This window comes from Struthio camelus, chromosome 18 (genome assembly GCF_040807025.1).
Source record: "Struthio camelus isolate bStrCam1 chromosome 18, bStrCam1.hap1, whole genome shotgun sequence".
Taxonomy (NCBI): domain Eukaryota; kingdom Metazoa; phylum Chordata; class Aves; order Struthioniformes; family Struthionidae; genus Struthio; species Struthio camelus.
This window is the reverse complement of record NC_090959.1, coordinates 17,356,295-17,374,272: the sequence shown is the minus strand read 5'-3', so window position 1 is coordinate 17,374,272 and position 17,978 is coordinate 17,356,295. Positions and strand designations below refer to the sequence as shown.

General features: G+C 49.2%; 1 protein-coding gene across 1 annotated transcript; it reads left to right on the top strand.

The window, feature by feature from the left end:
* Nucleotides 1-1,758: 1,758 nt before the first annotated feature.
* On the top strand, nucleotides 1,759-17,599 carry OPRL1 (opioid related nociceptin receptor 1). The gene is made up of 4 exons (XM_068912573.1): nucleotides 1,759-2,153; nucleotides 2,536-2,789; nucleotides 13,804-14,159; nucleotides 14,433-17,599. Exons 2-4 carry the CDS (start codon nucleotides 2,563-2,565, stop codon nucleotides 14,954-14,956), a joined length of 1,107 nt encoding a protein of 368 aa, XP_068768674.1. The 5' UTR covers nucleotides 1,759-2,153; nucleotides 2,536-2,562; the 3' UTR covers nucleotides 14,957-17,599.
* Nucleotides 17,600-17,978: the final 379 nt, after the last annotated feature.

The following is a 17,978-nucleotide window of genomic DNA, read 5'->3' as shown; positions in this document are numbered from 1 at the left end:
TGTTGCTATTGCGAAATGCAGGTGACTGTGGGAGATCTTCTGCAAAACATCCCCTACACCTAGAGGTAGTGTTTGAAAAGTTAGCCTAGTTGAAACAGCTATAGATGTAATTATTGATACTGAACTAGGTTACCCTGAAATAGATAGTTTGCTTATCCACAACTGTATGTAGTGTAGTGGTAGTTTTAAGTGTAGATCAGGTAGGCTTATAGGTATGTGGTGTGGGTGGGAAACTGCCAGGTCCATGCCTTGATAGTTCAAGGTGGCAGTGCCCATCCCTTTTGTTCAGCCCTGCACATCACTCATCCCCAAATGCTAGGCTCTGTCAAGTTAAGACAACCACTGCAACAAGATAAGCAGAGTAATGTGCTGTATTTGCTGCACTGGATTAACATAAAATGGGTATCTGAAGGGCTAAGTGCAATTATTGGGGTGAGAGCCAGCAGAGGAGAGCAGAGCTGAATTTGCAAACACTTTTCCCCAACAGGCTCTTGGGCTGTCCAGCCATGCTCTCCTGCACTGATTTACTGCTGTCCTTCTTTCAGCCTTTGAAAATCAATTTGTTAACAATTAATGTCTAGTATTTATCTTGCACTGTTAATGCACTGACCAAAAAAATCTCCTGTAAAGACTAGGACTATATTTTACAGGAGGGCTTCATCTACGGGTCATGCTTTCCCCTTGTTCCTTGTCAGAACTAGGATCTATTCTTATGAAACCATCAGGAAAATTACCTTGCCTTAACATGTAAGGTAGATGCAGCTTATGTGTAAATATCCCCAGGAATGCATTAAAGTGGAATTAAGGCAGTTGGGGCTAGCTCTGAATGAGTCCAGTGGGTCCCAAGCAGCTCTGCACTGGGCTGGCAGCAGGCTCTGAAAGAGAAGCAGAATTTACTGCCCAAAGAGCCTATTTCCCTTCTCTTTCCGTCTCCTTTTGGGTAAGTGTAATATGCTCTGAGTTGGATTTGTCCCATGTGTCTCTGCCTTCCCCACGCACCAGCCCAAACTACTGAGGAATGACTTCTCCAGGGGAACTTGGTGGGTGATTGAAACAGGGAGGCACTGGATCATGAGGCTTTAGTTTTTAGCACTCAACTCATCCCCAAGCTGGGGTCTAACTGAGGGCAGAGCTGGAAGACCTCTTTACACCCTGTTTGTGCAAAGGTGAGTGTGTTGAACTGAGTGGACTTGAAGGCACAGTGCAGTGCCTAGGCACCGAGTCCATCAGGTCAGATTTGGGAAGGGGAGGACACGCTAAGATTTGCATGGATCATCCCACCCTAACCTAATGAATTTACTAAGGCATATTTTAAAATAAATGTGCTACTGTAACTCTGATCCTAAGTGCAGAATGTCTCGGGTTGCAAAAATTACCCCTAACAAATTTCACTAAAAGAATTCTAGGTAATAACTATCTTCTCGGTCCAGTTCTCAGCCCTCTGCCTGCTTGTAGCTTCTCGGCCAAATTCCCATTCTGGCTCCGCTGCGGTAGCGCAGCCTTCAGGTTGCACAATTGCAGAGAAAGGTGGGATTTGCTTCCCCAAGTCGTCGCGTTTCCAAAAAAAAAAAAAAAAGCATCTCTGCAATTTTGCTTCCTTATTTTGTTTTGGGGCTCCCAGGTGCAAACCGGGGGGAGGTCGGGGGGTGCGGGTGCTCGGCGCTGCCCTGCTGCGCGCCCGCGGAGCTGCCCGGCGCAGCCGGCCCGCGGCGCCGAGGGGGCGGGCGGGGCCCTGGGCTCTCAGGTGTGGGCTTTTGCTTTTCGCTTGGTGCTTTTGCTTTTTTTTTCCCCTGTTCTCTCCTCTCCCTTCTCTCCTCCTGCTTTTTCTTTTTTTACGCAGTGGGAGAAACCAGGCAGCTAGGGCTGGCTCTGCCCAAGCCGCGCTCCTGCCTGCCTCCCTCCCTCTTCGCCCAACCCTCCCTTTTCGTTAAAAACGTGGGCTCCGGGGTGCAGCCCCCTGCGCCGGCAGCATCCCTGCCTGCCAGCAGCATCCTCTGCCCCCCTCCACCCGGCGCCTGCTGGAGCCGCAGCCCGTGGCAGGCGGCAGCGGGAGCGCCCTGCAGCCGGTTTTGTGCCTCTGCCGGGCTCGCCGCATGCGGCCGCGGGCAGCCGAGCCTCGCCCGGAGCCGCGCTGAAGCGGAGCCTGCGCGCAGGTAAGCGGCGAGCGGGGCTGCCGGCTTTCGCCTCCCTCGGCCGGTGCTCGAGCCCCGGCCGCCGGCGGGGACTCACCTAGGCGGCAGGGCTGGAGCGGGCAGGTGGGAGCATCGGGTGGTGGGGAGGGATGGCGTGTGCGCAGCCGGCACGTCCCCTGCGCTGGCGGTGTGCAGATATGCGTGAGCTCCCTGTGTGCTCACGGATGCACCAAGGTTGCATCCCATTAGAATGATCTTGGGGAGGTTTGGGGGGGGGGGGGGAGTTGTGCTCTCCCTAGCCATAAATGATCCCTCTCCCCCAGCATTTCTCATGCACGCGCTTTGCTGCGGTCCCGCGCTAGCTGTTTGATCAGTGGATCTTAAAACTGTCTCTTTGCCCCAGGTCCCTGGCACAGGCTGGTGGTTCAGAATGGATCCTCTCTTCCCTGCCCATATTTTGGAAGACCCTGACCTGAGAAAGCTGCTGAATGACTCCTCCATGCTGAACCTGAGCTTTCTCCCCAGTAACTGGTTCAACAACGGCACAGGGGACAGCTTTCTGCCACTGGGCATCAAGATCACCATCGTGGTTGTCTACTCCATCGTGTGCATCGTGGGGCTGGTGGGCAACTGCTCCGTCATGTATGTGATCGTCAGGTAGGACACACAGACAGCATGCCATGGAGGCTACTGAGAGGGGTGTGAGCGGGGCAGCCCTTCCCTTCCAAGTCTGCTCTGGCTGAAGCAGACAGGTGCTTCCCTGGTATTTGCTATGTGTTGTAGAGGTAAAGATGTGGCATTCATTTTATTGCTTTGGTTTTATTTGTTTTTCTCCCCTCCTAGGCATGATGAAGGCTCTCATCAGCTCTTTCAGCTGCCCTCTGGTGCCTCCTAAAGTTTAACCCAGAGAATGGAATAGAGCAATCGGATCTATTAAAAAAGCGGTGGTGTTTGCAGATTGTAAGGCATGGAGCTGGATGCCTCTGTGGAGGGCAAAGTACTAGGAGTGTTTAACTTCCAGAGTATGCCTGATCTTTAATGGCACATCTCCCTCCGGTGCAATGTCCAGCACAGAAGAGTGCACCCAGCCTGGGCTGCAGGTGCCGCTCCATTGGGAGTTGGCATTTTCTGAAGCAGAATCTAGTTCCCAGGGAAAGGGCTTGCTGGGTGGCTCCGTCTTACTTTTGCAGGGGAAAACTGTTAATGTAGCTAGAAAAACTTTTTTTGAAGTTATGGCTGTAAATAAAATATGACAGAATGTTGTGGGGATGAGGGCGGCTTGTCTGGCTGCAGGCAGGCTCCTTGCCCTGAGGCTGGGAGAGCAGAGACCTTTGCAGAGGGACAGAGCAAGGACCGTGTGCCAGTCCAGCAGCGCTGCCCAGCCTCCTGCATGCCAAGCCATGCTCCTGGCTTTTTAAGTGCCTATGTCTGGCTCTGCTATGGTTAAACCACCTTGTTTTCTGAAAGTGGAAACCTTTTTCTCTCCTTTAAGCACAAAATAAGTTTGTGTACATCAAGGCTGTGATCCTGTATCCAAAGCCAGCAACTCCCTTCTGATTTGTGTATCCTGGATGTTAAGAGCAAGCTTCCATTTTGTGTCTCAGAACAGGTTCCTGGTACAGGTAGATGCTGTCAGCCCAGAAAAGACTGAGTAGATTTGTTTTCTGCTCCAACAAAATGGATGAAAATATTTAGCAGATATTCAGACACTGAGATCAAGTCTAGCTCCTGCTGGGAATCTTGCTGGTTCCAAAGCATCTTTCCCATGAATGCGCACACTCAGCCAGGGGAGAGGCTGCACAACAAGGTCTGCAGTATCACAGGCCTGAACGGAGGCTACATCTTTCTGCAAGGGCAAAGAGACATTACAGTTTATCAGGCTGCCTGTCAGCGCTCTTCCTGCAGAGGAGTTTATGGCTGGGATCACAACAGCATGGGGGAGTTTGGGGACAAGGAGGGAGGAGGCTTATGGTGCAGCACTGCCAGGTTTGGATAGTCCTTGCCTTGATGTTGCTTGGCATAGTAGCATTTGTTTGGGTAGGCATGGTGTTTGTGTGCATGTAAGACAGACTTTTGTCTGCACCAGCTCTGTGTCCCCCCTGGCCCCCACACTGTGCCGGGGGCTGGAGCATCCCCAAGAGCAGCCTGTGCCCTAGGAGCAGAAGCAGTGCTGGAGGATCCCCTTGCTGCTGTTGCTGGGCTGTAAATCACTTCTGGGTGTGAATCTCTGCAAATGAAAGGTCTCTCTCATGGCAATGTAACTCCCCAGGAAGGACTGACAGCTGGTGTGGAGCGAGGGGAAGGAGCCCTTGCACAGAGCATACACAAATCTTAAAGCATTTCGGAAGAAGCAGCCCTGGGAGAAACTTCAACCCCAACTGCAAAGATCTTGTGGGATATAAACAGCTGCTGTTTTGTCCCTGCAGAAGTGGGTCAGGCACTGGTTCATGTTCATGGGTGTCACTGCTGGCCCTGGGGAGAGCAGTTGCTCCTGCTGTCCAGTGCACAGGGCATGTACCAGGAGAAGGAGCCTGCAGGTCCCTGTTGGCCCCTGCCTGGAGCTGTGGCAAGTTTATTGCCAAGAATATGAGCTGTCTCGAACCAGCATCCCAGTCAGGTCAAGGTGGACATGCACATGGTGGTACGAGGCCACACTTTCAAAATAGCAGCTTTTCTTTTGTTCTTTTCTGACTCCCATCTTCCAGTTGGATAAATGGGACCCAAGAAAGGAAAGTGAGATTTAGCCCTGGAATAAGTGCCCTCACCGTGCTGCCCCCCCCCCAACCTTTTTTCTTCCACTCCCTCCACTTAGTAACTGCCTATATTGTTAAAATATCTATAGGGTGTTTTGTATCACTTGTTTTTCTCCAAAACTTCTTCGTGAGCCTGGAGAGGCCATTTCAGTAACGTGTGCCGAGGAATGTTATAACTCAGCAGCATATGTCTAAGGCTGCAATTTCGTATTGATTCTCCCCATCAGGATCTCCTGGCTGAGGCTGATACTGGGTAATGCTTGGGGAGCTAGCCCTTTGTGGGTCAGCAGGTGGCAGAAATTGGGGTCATCTCTCCAGAAGGTTTTTCCTCCTTGCCCAACTGTTCAGCTCAATATTCCAAACTCTTAACCCTGCTCACATAAACTTGTGCAGAGCTGTGCGGCCAAGTAAGTAGAGCTGTGAGGAGGATGCTCCTGGCCTAGTTGACTTCTCGAGAGCAGCTCTTCTCCCATGGCAGTGCTGGTGCTTCCTGGCTCTGTGTCTTAAACTATATCTTTTTAGCGCGTTGAAATTCTTCTGAGGTCATAGCTCTTCCATTTATGGAAGAGAAACTAGTAAAACCAGAGTTACACCCCTATCTGTAGGCATGTTGCGTTGTACAAAAGCTGTGTTTCTTTTGGCGCTACCTGCAAGCAGCCTGCGTATTATCCTCCATAAAAAGAGCGGTGCTATGATGTAGGCAGTAATTGTTTCCTGGTTTCCCAGCTCACTGGGAAACAAAGACCACTATCGGCACTCAAGGAAATTGGAGGCTTCGGGAAGGCTTGTTGCCGGTTCATCTTGAACAAATTTCTTCTAGCACTGAGGGAAAAGTTGAAAATCCTCTTGGTATTTCAGACAAAAATAAATAATAATAAAAAAATCAAAGCTTCCTCTGGGTTTTCTCCTTTGTTGTAGAACCCAGCCTACATCTCTATTATATCTGGAGTGATTTAACATTTGGAATGATTAATTTATAGCTACAGCTGTCATGTGGCTGTCAATCCCCCTTCTAGCGCTGAGCAGCGCTAATTGGATGAGATGGCAAAGGGCTCTCGTTGCGAACGCTGTTTCCTGGACGGCGAAGGGCCTGTTGTGGGCAGGTGTCCATCAGCCGCTTCCGTCCCCTTGCTCCTCGGGCACGTTTCTCGTGGCTGAGCTCGTGCCTCCCTGCCCCTCTGCGTTTCCCCTACTGCTTTTAATGGGAAAGTTGAACGTCATGCGGCAGAGAGGGTATGGGGGGAGAAAACAGGCTGCCAAGGTGCTGATAATTGAATTCGGTGATGCAGGATGGCCAGAACCTCTGCCTTTTGGGGGAAAAAAGAGAAAGGGAGGGAGATGCTGGCAGTGTGGCAGGGAAGGGGGACCGGGGACGAGGTGTCCCCTGTTGTCCCCATCTCCATCCTCTGATGGCCGTAACGCTCGGCCGTGAGGAGGATGCGGTCCCTTGGCTCTGCTCTCCTTGCTTGGGCTCTCCCGGGGGGTCCGTGTGGGCCCTCTGGGTGCTGCCGCTCATCAGTGCAGCGGCTGCTCCCTTACCTCTGGGTCTTCTCTCCTCTACTAGTGCATTTTTCCAGTTTTCCGTCCTGCATGAAACCAGGTTTTTCTGGGAGCCCAGGGCACTCCACAAAGCACTGAGCTTTGTTCAATTCTCCGTATTGATTCACACAGTTTCAGAGTAGTTTAAGCAGCTGTCTAGGCAGATTAGAGCTGTCAGGCCCCCCTAGACTTTTATTTGTTGCTTTGAGATGGCTATGTACATTTAAAAAAAATTAAAAAGGCTCTTTCTGAAGCTTATTGGGCCATGGTGAGGATGTGCTTGCCGCATGGCAGGGCTCTGCATGGAGCAGCTCTGGGATTATGTCCGTCCTTCGCGCTGGGCTTTCCGGGGCTCTTGTTCGTGTTCGAGCCGCCTGTCGAGGGTGATGCGGGAAGCTCCTGCACGTGCCTGCTGTAGGAGAGCTGGTGAGGCCCTCCCAAGAGTGCTGCGGGGGGGGGGGGGGGGTCCCAGACCTGGGGCGTTGCAAGGCTTGCTAGCTGCTCACTAGCCTCACGGCTCGGTTCCGGCCACAGGGCCTCGGAGCCAAGATTCGGGTTTTGACAAGCTGTGCATCCCTGATCGTGCGTGTTTTTTGTGCAGAACAGAAGGTAGAACCACTCACAGGGCTGCGATGGCGTCACCTCGCCAGGGCTCTGAGCTTTGCATCGGCCGTGGTGTAGGTGCCCACGCTGGCATTTGATGCTTCGAAGATCTGGCACAAGTGACTTAGCAAATCCTCCCTGCCCTGTGCAGGAGGTGGGAAACCTGGGTTTCAGCAGCTGCCGTCGCCCAGGGCAGCTCTGCCTTGCGCTCCCCTCCTGGGTGGGGATGGCTGAGCTGTAATTCATCCTGTCTGAAAATGGTATTGATCTCTAAATAGAGGGCGAGGGCAGCTGGCTGTGATGTGATGTGGAAAATGAAGTTAATTATGACATTTCAACGATGCTGACTTCTTAATAGAAAGCTCTAATGGAAGAGCCTTGACCAGCCATATATCTCGGAGTGGGGATTGAGTGAGTGTTTAATACGGTGCTGGCCCCACAGACACCCGTGAGGCTGCCAGACCTCAGCGCTTCTGCTCTCTCCGTGCTCGGCTTCTGGTTTTCCATGGCAAAAGAGACAATTGCTGAGATTTGTAGAGGAAGGAGGTTAACGCTGAGGGTATGAGCATCACAGGGTGCGTGGCCAGCAGAAGGGCCCCGACAAGGCGAGGGCGAAAGAGACCTGCTGCACTCAGGACTTCAAAGCTTTTTGCTGCGGAATGGATGCAAAGTGCCCTCTTTAAGCCAAAGTGGTATTCCTTACAGCCAGCCAGGTGACTGCACAGGGATGCGTGTGTGTGCCAGCATGTGAGGCACAGGCACTTTCCAGCAGTGGGGCAGCATGATGTTGCCTGTGCTGGCTCCCTGGGCCCTTCCCCAGGGAGCGCTGGCGGGAGGAGGGCACCCCTCGCTTTTTATAGCTGTCGCCCAGACCTGTCGGCCAGACTCGGGGCAGGAAAACCACCTGTCCCAGGGGAGCAGCACTGGCGCTGGCTGGCTCCGGACTCCTTAACCCCTGCTTGGCAGTTGCAGTCCTGCCAGGTAATTAATTGGCTTTTATGTGCCTATGCTGTTGGCTGCTTTTGCAGTAGCATCTGGCCTCTTAGTCCAAAATGATTTAAATTTGTCCTCCTTAAATCTGTTGTTTGCTCCCGGCCTGTTGCACCATTAAGAGCAAACTGGCTTAAATTGGATAGAAATTTCAAGACGGCCTGGCTGTGACACGGTGATCAGAGCAGCAGGGATGCGGAGAGCATCGGGGCGGGCGTGCGCACGGTGTAGCACACATCACGGCGGTACGTGCTAGATCGAATATCAGCTTTATACCATATGTGGGCTGAGGCCGCGTTTGGAGGTGGAGATGCTAGGGAGCTGGTACTGATTTGCACAGTCAGAGGGTCGGAGCAGCTCTGCAGAAATCCTCCCCGAGGCTTTTCTGCTCCGTGTTGCTTCCCTGCCCCTTTGCGGACCTGCATGCGTCAGGGAGGGCGGCAAAGGTTGCGCCGCGGCTGGAAGTGCCGGGTGGGGACGGAGGAGCGTGCCACGGTGAGCAGCGCTGTCTGCATCTCAATTAGCTGCGATTAGGAAAAGCCAAAGGGAGAGGCTCCTAGAGCCGGCGGGCTCCTGGAGGCAGTGCTGGCGGCTGCCCGGGGTGGTGGGTTTTGCCGTGTTCCCTCCGTCCTGGCTCCTTTCTCAGCCCTGGTGCAGCTCTCTGCTTGCTGCAGCTGGCTGGTGTCTCGGCACCGGGGCTTGGCAGAGCCGCTTGCTGCCCCGTGGGCTCTGCCGGGGGAAAGCTGGGGAGCGTTGCCAAAATGATGGCTTTGCAGCTTGCTCGGAGGCTCAGCCAGGGACAGGATCTGTCTCAGTGGAAAACCAGAGCTCAAAGCCCAGCAGGCAGGAAGGGACGTTGCCTACCCGTTCCCCTCCTTCCATGCAGTGGGTTTCCTCTGCCGGAGCACGGCTTTGTCCTATGTAATGTCACTTGAAGTCCACCTAGCAAAAAGTAGGGTGAAGCTAAATGCTGAGTTAATATCAGTACATTTTTCCCCTTAGGCTTCAGGAGCTCAGAGAAGACAGGAGTGGGGCAAAATTATGATATTTGTGGCAAAGATGGAGCAGGGTGGAGAGCTGAGGATTGGCAGAGCAGCCCTAGGGGAAGAGGCTCCATTAGGAAATTGCCTCTGTGACCTGGTGCAAGAAATGTCTCAGCTGGGCGCTAACATCCTCTACAGGGGCCATGGGCTAATCTGCGTCATGGCTGTGTCAGGTGGGGGGGAACGGTGCCTCCTGAGGCCTGAAATTTTAATTTGTCTTTTTGTGTGGATTAAGAGAGAACACTGTCAGTACCCAGGGAAAAGAAAAAGTCCACAGAGAAGCGATTAATTGATTTTTGTTTGTACTGAACATTCTGGAAATGTTTGGGAACATCAGTTGGTCGGAATAACAGTGGTAGGCTCTCAGTGTGCAGAGAGTGCAGCTAAAAGTAATTAGGTGCAAATTAATTTTCCCACCTTGCAAGAGCACAAAACCAGCCTCTGACACTGTGCGAAGGTCAGCTGAAGGAGGTGAAGTGGTGGAGGGCCAGCTGCCCCCTCTCAGCCTCCCCATGTCAGAGGCAGCAAGGAGAGGCTGCTCGCCTCCAACGTGGCCCATGGAGAGGGGGTTGCGCGTCGGGACAGAGCAGGTTTTGCAGGGCTGTGGGAGCATGGCAGGTCCAGGCTGAGCAAAACGTGTTGCACTTGGGCTTGCTCAAATTATTGCTGCACTGTCCTGGGGGAGCTGGAGCAATGCTCGTCCAGCAAGGCCTCCTCATGTGGTGGAACAGCAGCCTAGAGGGAGAGCTTGAAGGTGAAGTTTGCAATCTAGGCATGTTAGGTTTAGGATTTTTTAAGATGTCCTGGACTTCTCGTTGCTTAGGGGTACACGTGGAGGCAACGTTGGCCCTCGTGGAGGCAATGTCCAACCTTGTGGATGCTGGATGGGTTCAGTCTAGTGGTAGGAGTGGGAGGATCGTTTCTTCTTTCTCCCATTGCTCAAAAAATGCTTCCTAATATTTTTGTTTCCCAGTGATTAAGTGTCCTTTCTTTGTTCTAAAATAGTCATGATTCCCTCAAATTAGAACGTTTCTAAAAGAAGCCGGAGTTAGGGGCATACCAGCCTGCTTCCAAGTCCAACTCTCCTGAAAGGATATTTTACATAAGCTTTGCAGTGCATCTCGGCAAGATGGTTGCTTGTTGCACCCTTGCGGTAACGGAGCTGCTGCTGGCCAGGGCAGCGGGCTTTCCTCTGCGAGCGCCTGCTGTGTCACATGTGGTGAGTGGTGGGGACCCATGGCCCTCTGCAGAAGAAATTCAGCTTAGCTTCTTTCCTGCCCTGGGTCAGTTAGTGAACTGGGTGAGCAAAGGGCACGTTAACAGTGTAAGGTCAATGGAAAGAAACCCCTCTGTGGGATTTTTTTTTTTTTTTTTTTGACAAAGCAGTGCATTTGATCTCTGAGATAGCATGGGAATGATTAAAGCCCTAGCCAAGCATACAGAAGAAAAATGACTCTCTGAAGCAGTCTTGAAATGATTTTTGTTACAGCCAACAATCTGACTTGGGTAACTTGAGTGCAGAAATTGCCTGGAATCTCTTCTTTTTTAAATGCCAAGGCAAAGTTTAAGCACCCTTTTGCTGTATCACTTTCTAACAGTGTTTTCCGTAAGGCTGGCTGGAGCACTGTTTTCTGACACCCAGATTGATGAATGCACTTTTTTTTGTAAGATGGGTCTGAATTCAAACCAAAGACTGGAACAAGCTTGACCTTTGGGAAGCTTGGGCAAGGCCAGCCAGGTCTAGAGGATACAAAGGCAGTCCATGGCTCCCAGGACACCTTTGTTAAGACAGCCTTAGATGATAGGATAGTATTCTGAAGCCTGAGCTGACAATACTGTGTATTTTTTTTTTTTTTAAGTGTGGGTGAATATGGAAGTGATTTAATTTCTTTTTTCCCCTGCTGACTTAGGCTGCTGACCTAGAGCAGAAAGTCTTTGTATCTGTTCACAGACCCATCTCATGCCCCCTGTGCAGATTGCCTCTTTTATGCAGAGGGCAAAAACTGAAACAAAAAAGCAAAACCCACCTCTCCAGTGATGATGCTCTGGGATACATGGCCCTGGAGTCTTTTGCATTCTGTGTAAAACTACTTAGGAAGTCCTAAAGTTGCCTCAAGCCCTTGCAACTTGCTGGGTATATTGGATTTGCAAGGTGTTTTGCTTGCTCATCTCTTCCCAACGAGAAAGATGCTGGTATTTTTCCCTGACTGCTTTTGCGTTATATAAGTCTATCTGATCTGAGCTGGCTTTCTAAGCACCACCAGCGTGCTTGGTTATTGTGATTTCCGGGCCAGGAGGAGCTGGACCCAGGCTTACATTAGGGGCTTCCATCAACTTTCCCCTGCCTCAAAAGCTCCCCCAGGCTATTAAGGTCAAACATAAGATCATTTATTCTTGCTTTCTGAAGCCACAGTCTGGCAAATAGCATTTTCAGACATCTGACTTCTAATACGAACACAGAGCCCTAAGAAATGTAGGCTTTGTGTTCTGGATTGGGAACTGCCTGGCTCTTACCACTGCAGACCTTGCTGTGTGTCTCAATAGAGTTCAGAGGATGGGAGCGATAACGTGATATTCCTCCGAGCGTTCCAGTCATCTGCTAGGAGCTGAAGCTCAGATTATCTGAGAAGGGTGCAGTGCTGATTGAGGTGTGCAGTTGTGTGCTTTGCTATTCTGCATCACTTTGACCAAAAAAAATATTTTGGGTCAAATCAAACCCTATAATATTCCAATATATATCAAACTGAAGATTGTATAGTAGTTCATGGGTTTCAGTGATGCCCTGAAATGAACTCGCCCTTGGTTAATAACACATTATGGAAATGGTGCCAGAGGTGGCACACATAAAGACCATTAGTATAGCAAATGCTAAATGTCTGGAAGGTTCAACACTACCTCTATATTTTAGCTCTCGCTATGTCTGTGAGAGACGTGTCATGCGGCTGTGACTAGGCTTAGGGGCTGCAGCTGAGTTCCCAGTTCTGCAGGCTCTGTGTGTACCTTGGGTAGGTGATCGCATTTCTTTGACTCATTCCCTACTTGTGAAGTGGAGATGACAAACGTTAGAGCAAGGCAAACCCTGTTTTGGGGCAGTCTGTTCAAATATCTCTCCTGATAAAAGCAATACAATAAGGACAAAAAACCCCTTTGAACTGGATTGACTCATAATTTTATCTGAAAATTATCTTTCTTTAGAAAAATCCATTTGGATATTTTTATGTCTGATTCAAATCTCATTTCTCACCAGTTTCTAGCTGCCATTAGCCAGGCCCGGCTGTCTCGCCCATTCTGGCTTGACAGCTTGAATTAGCCATAGTCTTTGGCTATAAGCCTGTGCAAAATGGCTAATCAGCTTGCCTCTGGAGCATATGATGCCTTTCAGATCAGCTTATTGGGTAGAGCTCTCACCAGTATTTATGATGATGAAGCCATATGTGATAACCTAGATTAGCCTTACTGAAGTCATTTTTCAAAAAGCGCACTCTGAGTTGACAGCCTCAGGTTTTTGCGGTCCTCACTTGCAGCTTGTGCGGATAAGCTTTTTCTGCCCGTGAAGCCGATTGCCGTCAAAGTGCCGTTTGTACTGTTGCAGGAGCTGGGTTGAACTGTATGTTAATAAGCTTGTGGGAGGTAGGAATAAAAGGGTGGTGTTCAACCTCTCTTATGTGTGAAAAATACAGTATCTCCTTCCTAAAATGACAAAATGCATTCTTCGATAGATTTCAATTCCTTACCCATCACCTTCTTCAGATGCCAAACAGGATGAAACCTGTAAGTCTTTCTCTTTCACTTTGAAAAAATACATCTTCACTGCATTTTTTTTTATCAGCTTTATGCACTGTCCGAAATGATCACCTGAAATGTTTTCTGGATAGAAACGTGCCCTTTGATGTAAGAGAGGGTAATCACTTTCTCTGGCTTGCAATTCTAAATGCTTTCTTTTTTCTGGATTGTGAAAAGTATTTCCTGATTAGAAGGAGATGTTGCTACTTCATCCACCCGTTGGTAATGGATTTGCCCTTGGCTACTGCTGTACGTGCAATTAGTATTTACAAGTTTCATTCAGATGTATTAGGGCCCTAGTTATTGCTTATTTTCAGATGTTTTGTGCTCTTTATAGAACCATTGCAAGACATATGTACTCTAGATCACGCTTTAAAATCAACTCCATTACTTATGGAGAGATGGTTTCCTTCTGGTTCCTTCCCTCCTCTCTGTATTTCTCCTAATGTAAGTAAGATAAGTAAGGGAGCTACTTGTGTAGAGAGTTTCTGATGTCTGCTTTTTGCAACATTAAGGGGAAAAATGTGATGTTAAGGGGAATTAACTGCAAAAATATGGTGAAAACTAGAAAATCTTGTGAGTTAGGTCTGTATGTATTCATGGCGTTTTCCCCCTCTGCCTCTTCTCAGGCCTTTTGGACAATCTTATGTCTTGAGAGACTTATCCTAAAGTCCCAGTTTAGCATGGCCCTTCCTCGCCCCCTTGCAAGATAACCATCCTTGTGTTTTCCAGGCCATTACATGAAATCATTTCTCTGGTATTTCATCTTCAAGAATAAAAATATGAAGCAGAACTGTGTCCACTTGCATGAAATGCTTAGGAATGAAAGTTTTTAAACTTCATGTTGTTCCTCCTGGGGTTTACGAGACTAGAAATGGGATTATTCCAACTAAGCAGTATGTTTAAATGCTAATTAGGAATCAGGTGGAGCTCTGATCATTGTTCATTCCTACATTTTAGATTCACCAAGATGAAGACAGCGACCAACATTTACATCTTTAACCTCGCTCTGGCTGATACCTTGTGTCTGATGACCTTACCCTTTCAGGGTACAGACACGTTCTTGGGCTTCTGGCCCTTTGGCAATGTCCTCTGCAAAATTGCCATCTCCATAGACTACTACAACATGTTCACAAGCACCTTCACCCTGACAATGATGAGCGTGGACCGCTACATCGCTATCTGCCACCCCATCAAAGCACTGGATATACGCACTCCCCACAAGGCCAAAGTGGTGAACGTGTGCATCTGGGCGCTGGCTTCTGTCTTTGGCATCCCAGCAATGGTGATGGGATCTGCAGAGAATGAAAACAACGGTCAGTAAAAATGCATCCAAGGGGAGGGAGGTGTTGGTGGCCAGAGCAGCCTCTGGGCTGGGGCAGCTGTTGGAGAGAGGTACCAGTTCCCTTAGTGGGTTAAGCTGCCAGCTCTCAAGCTATCTTAACTCCTTGCGCTCTGCCCTTGCCTCTCTGCATTGCTGCCATTGCTTTTCCAGGGGCAAACGTACCTAAATTACACTGAATGTACAGATGCTTTTGCTCTTGGTATAGGTTTGTTGACCTTTCCTCCTCTTTATTTTTTGTTTGCAGAAATTGATTGTCTGATCAAACTCCCATCACCTGTGGATTACTGGGATCCTGTGTTTGGCATATGTGTCTTTCTCTTCTCCTTTATGATCCCTGTGTTGATCATAACCATTTGCTACAGCCTCATGATCAGGCGACTCAAGAACGTCCGTGTCCTCTCAGGCTCCAAGGAGAAGGACCGAAACCTGAGGCGCATCACCCGAATGGTGCTGGTGGTGGTGGCAGTCTTCATTATTTGCTGGACTCCTATCCAGATTTTTGTGCTGGTCCAGTGCTTGGGTGCCAAGGCAGAAAGCGAGCTCGAGTTGGCCATCTCCTGCTTCTGCACCGCGCTGGGGTATGCCAACAGCAGCCTGAACCCAGTGCTGTATGCCTTCTTGGATGAGAACTTCAAGGCGTGCTTCAAGAAGTTCTGCTTCCCCACGGCCTTCAGGACCGAGCTCCAGATGTCCAACAGGATGTGCAGCATTGCCAAGGATGTGGCTTACGCCTGCAAGAACTCGGAGGGGACTAACAATCCGGCCTGACTAGGCATGGAAATTCCCATGGTGGCTGTTGCCCAGCAGAGTCCAACCACCCCCACGTCAGAGCTAACTCAGATTACGGCTCTTTAGCAGGACCTCAAAACTAAGAGGCAAGAAACCTCAGAGGCAATTTTGGGGGTTGGGAAAACTGGATCCTGCAAGAGCATGCAGAAAAAGTGAGCCGATTTGATGCATTTTTAATTCCAGTGCCCTCTGCACTAAATAACGTGTTTGAAGTCAGCCCTTTGATTTCTAAGAACCCGTGGTGGTTTGCAACGTTATCAAGAATTCAGGAATCAAGGAGTTTAAGCCAGGCATTGCTCCTGGGCCTTATGTTCTTGCTGCTGGGAGACAGACAAAATGTAAACTATGCTTTTTCCTCCTTGAGCTGTTTAAGATGCTCTTGGCTCACCAGGCACTTGCGTGTGGATCTTACTCCTGCGGCATTGCTCTGAAATTAGACTTCGCTGAAGCCAACGTGGGGAACAGCCGTCAGACAAAACCCTAGATCATCTCCAGGATGAGTCATCATGCAGGGAAGGGAGTAGGGAAGGAGCAGAGAACAGACTGGCAGAAAGGGAAATCCAAACTGTCCGGAGCCGGGTGAGGTGCCTGACTGCAAGTCTTGGCTCAAAGCCTGGGGACAAGAACAACGCCAGATCCTGCAGCCAGAGCCCTGCAATAAGCCCTCCACCTCAAGGGGAGACGAGGGTGGTGAGAAGGGACTGTCAAAACTGATGAATGTAGCCCGGAAGAGGTGAAGGAAAGACAGACAAAATGAACACAAATCCTTGTTTACATGCTGCTATTGCTTTTTTAACCCTGTATTTTCAGTAAAATAATGGACAATGCGTATCTATATAGACACATACACTTCTCTATATTACTGTAGGTACAGATATATCATAGGATTTCATCTTGCCAAGCATGCCTTGGAGAGCTTTCCTCGTGAGAGGAGAAGGGAAGGAAGTGACCTAAATGAACATGTATTTATGTATAGGGGAAAGTCATTTCAAAAGAGCTGGGATGGCAGCTCCTCCAAAAAGACAACATTTCTGATAGGAGGGATGCAGCCTAGGACGTTCCCACCGGCTCCACGTGAGAAATGGTGTACAAAACATACCAAAAAGGTGGGGGTTGTCTTTCTTTTAAATGAAATGATACATATGAAGTGGAAAGAGCAAGCCCCTTTCCCCTCGAGAGCTTGGGAGATGCTGCTGAGGAGCCACCCCTCCTGCCAGCTGTAGATCCTGCCCTGGTAGGACAGAAATGTATGTAAAATGAAATGCCCTGTTATTTCATTTGAAATGGGAGCATTTCTGGAGAGTTTGGCCTCGGAGTGCCCTCTGCGTGGGCAGGGAGGGCTGGCTTGTATTTCCCCGTCCCGCAGCAGCCCTGCGAACTGTCAGGAGTAGTGGTGAGCGGAGCTGACTGGGAAATAAAGCGATAATCTCCATTTGGAAATGGGTGATCAACTCCAGTGTGAGAGATGGCAGCAGCATCTGAACTGTACAGTTTTCATGTGAATATATTTCTTGTGCTCTGGTCTGAGATTCTGTATTTTTAATGTATTGATTTGCCAATGTTTTAATGCTGTCATGTTCTTTACAAATGCTATATAAAAGAATTCAATGTTATATTTCTAGCTAGAGAGTTTCCCTTATGGTTGGGCTTAAAATATAGATGCAATTCCAGTGTCCCACATAGAGGACCCACATTCCTTGTAAACTGCACAAGCTGGAAGAATTTTCTTGCTGATTAGCATTTGATTGGGAAGCTGGAGGAATACCAGAGACAACTTTACAAATAGCACTTTGCCTGAATAAAGGGGGAGGGAGGGAGAGGAAATCTGGGCACTTTAAGCACTTTGCAGTGGACGTTTACCCCAAGCACTAACTGGGAAATTTCATACAACTACCTAGGCCAAAACCCCAAGCATGCTAAAAAGTATTGCCTGAGAACCTCACTGCGGGCAAGCTGCATCCATGCCCCTGGAAAATTAGTTTAGTGGGCTCTTATGCTCACGGATTCAATAAAAGCGTTGGCCAGTGAACAGCCTCAGTTCTTCTGACCCCATCAGCTGTCATGCAGTTGACAGAGCCGCGAGCGCGTTTGTACATAAAGCTGTGGAATGGCCGTGGGGCTTTTCTTGCAGTGCCCTCAGGGAGCAAGAAAGAGTTTGGTAGTGGCTGGCTAAGGAGCAGCTGCCCTCCCTTTGTCGTTCTCAGTTGGGTTTTTAAATAGATTTATGTCCTCTGAAAATATATCAGTATTTGGCAATTTTTATAATTTTGTTATAATGACAATGCTGCAATGATCTTGCATAATCAAGTACTTGATAAATGTGTTTACTAAGCTTTTGGGTAATTCTGTGGCCCTTGCAGTGAATGTGTTTAGACATTCTGTTCAATGCTCAGTGGAGTTTGTTATAAGAGCAAGAAACCTGAAAGCAAAAGCTTTATTGTACTGTGCCTATGGAATTAAAGGCTCGTGATCAGCTGGCTGGTTGAAATGCAGGCTCTTTAATTCTCTTCTGAAATGGTTGTGTTCATATGATTTTACAGTTACTGCAGTGTACGTGACAATTTCCTAGGTGGCTACTTGTGTGCTTTAATAAAGGAAAAAATAAAACTCCTGTGCTTTGAACACTGTGGAATTTGAAAGGCTTAACAGTGTGGATCAGTGGGTTGTCTTAACAGCAGAGCTGCCAGGATGTTCGCGCACGGGCTTATTCTTCCTGCTGAAACCACGGCTGAATGCATGTAGTAACACTGAAGCAGCCTTTCGTTGAGGTCAGTAGGAACTTTTGTTATGCTGGCTTTGTCTGGAGGCAACCTAGGAACTGAAGATGTGAAAATGATAGAAAACTGGCAGTGGAAGATGACCATGAGTTCCTGGAACCCTGCCAGCTGCCAAAGCTGCTCCGAGTGTCGCAACAGGCAGATCTTGTGCTTGGTTTTGCGAGTGGTGCCCGGCTGCTACTTGCTCTCAGAGGTAGTGTCAGATGCAGGACTGAAATAAGCTC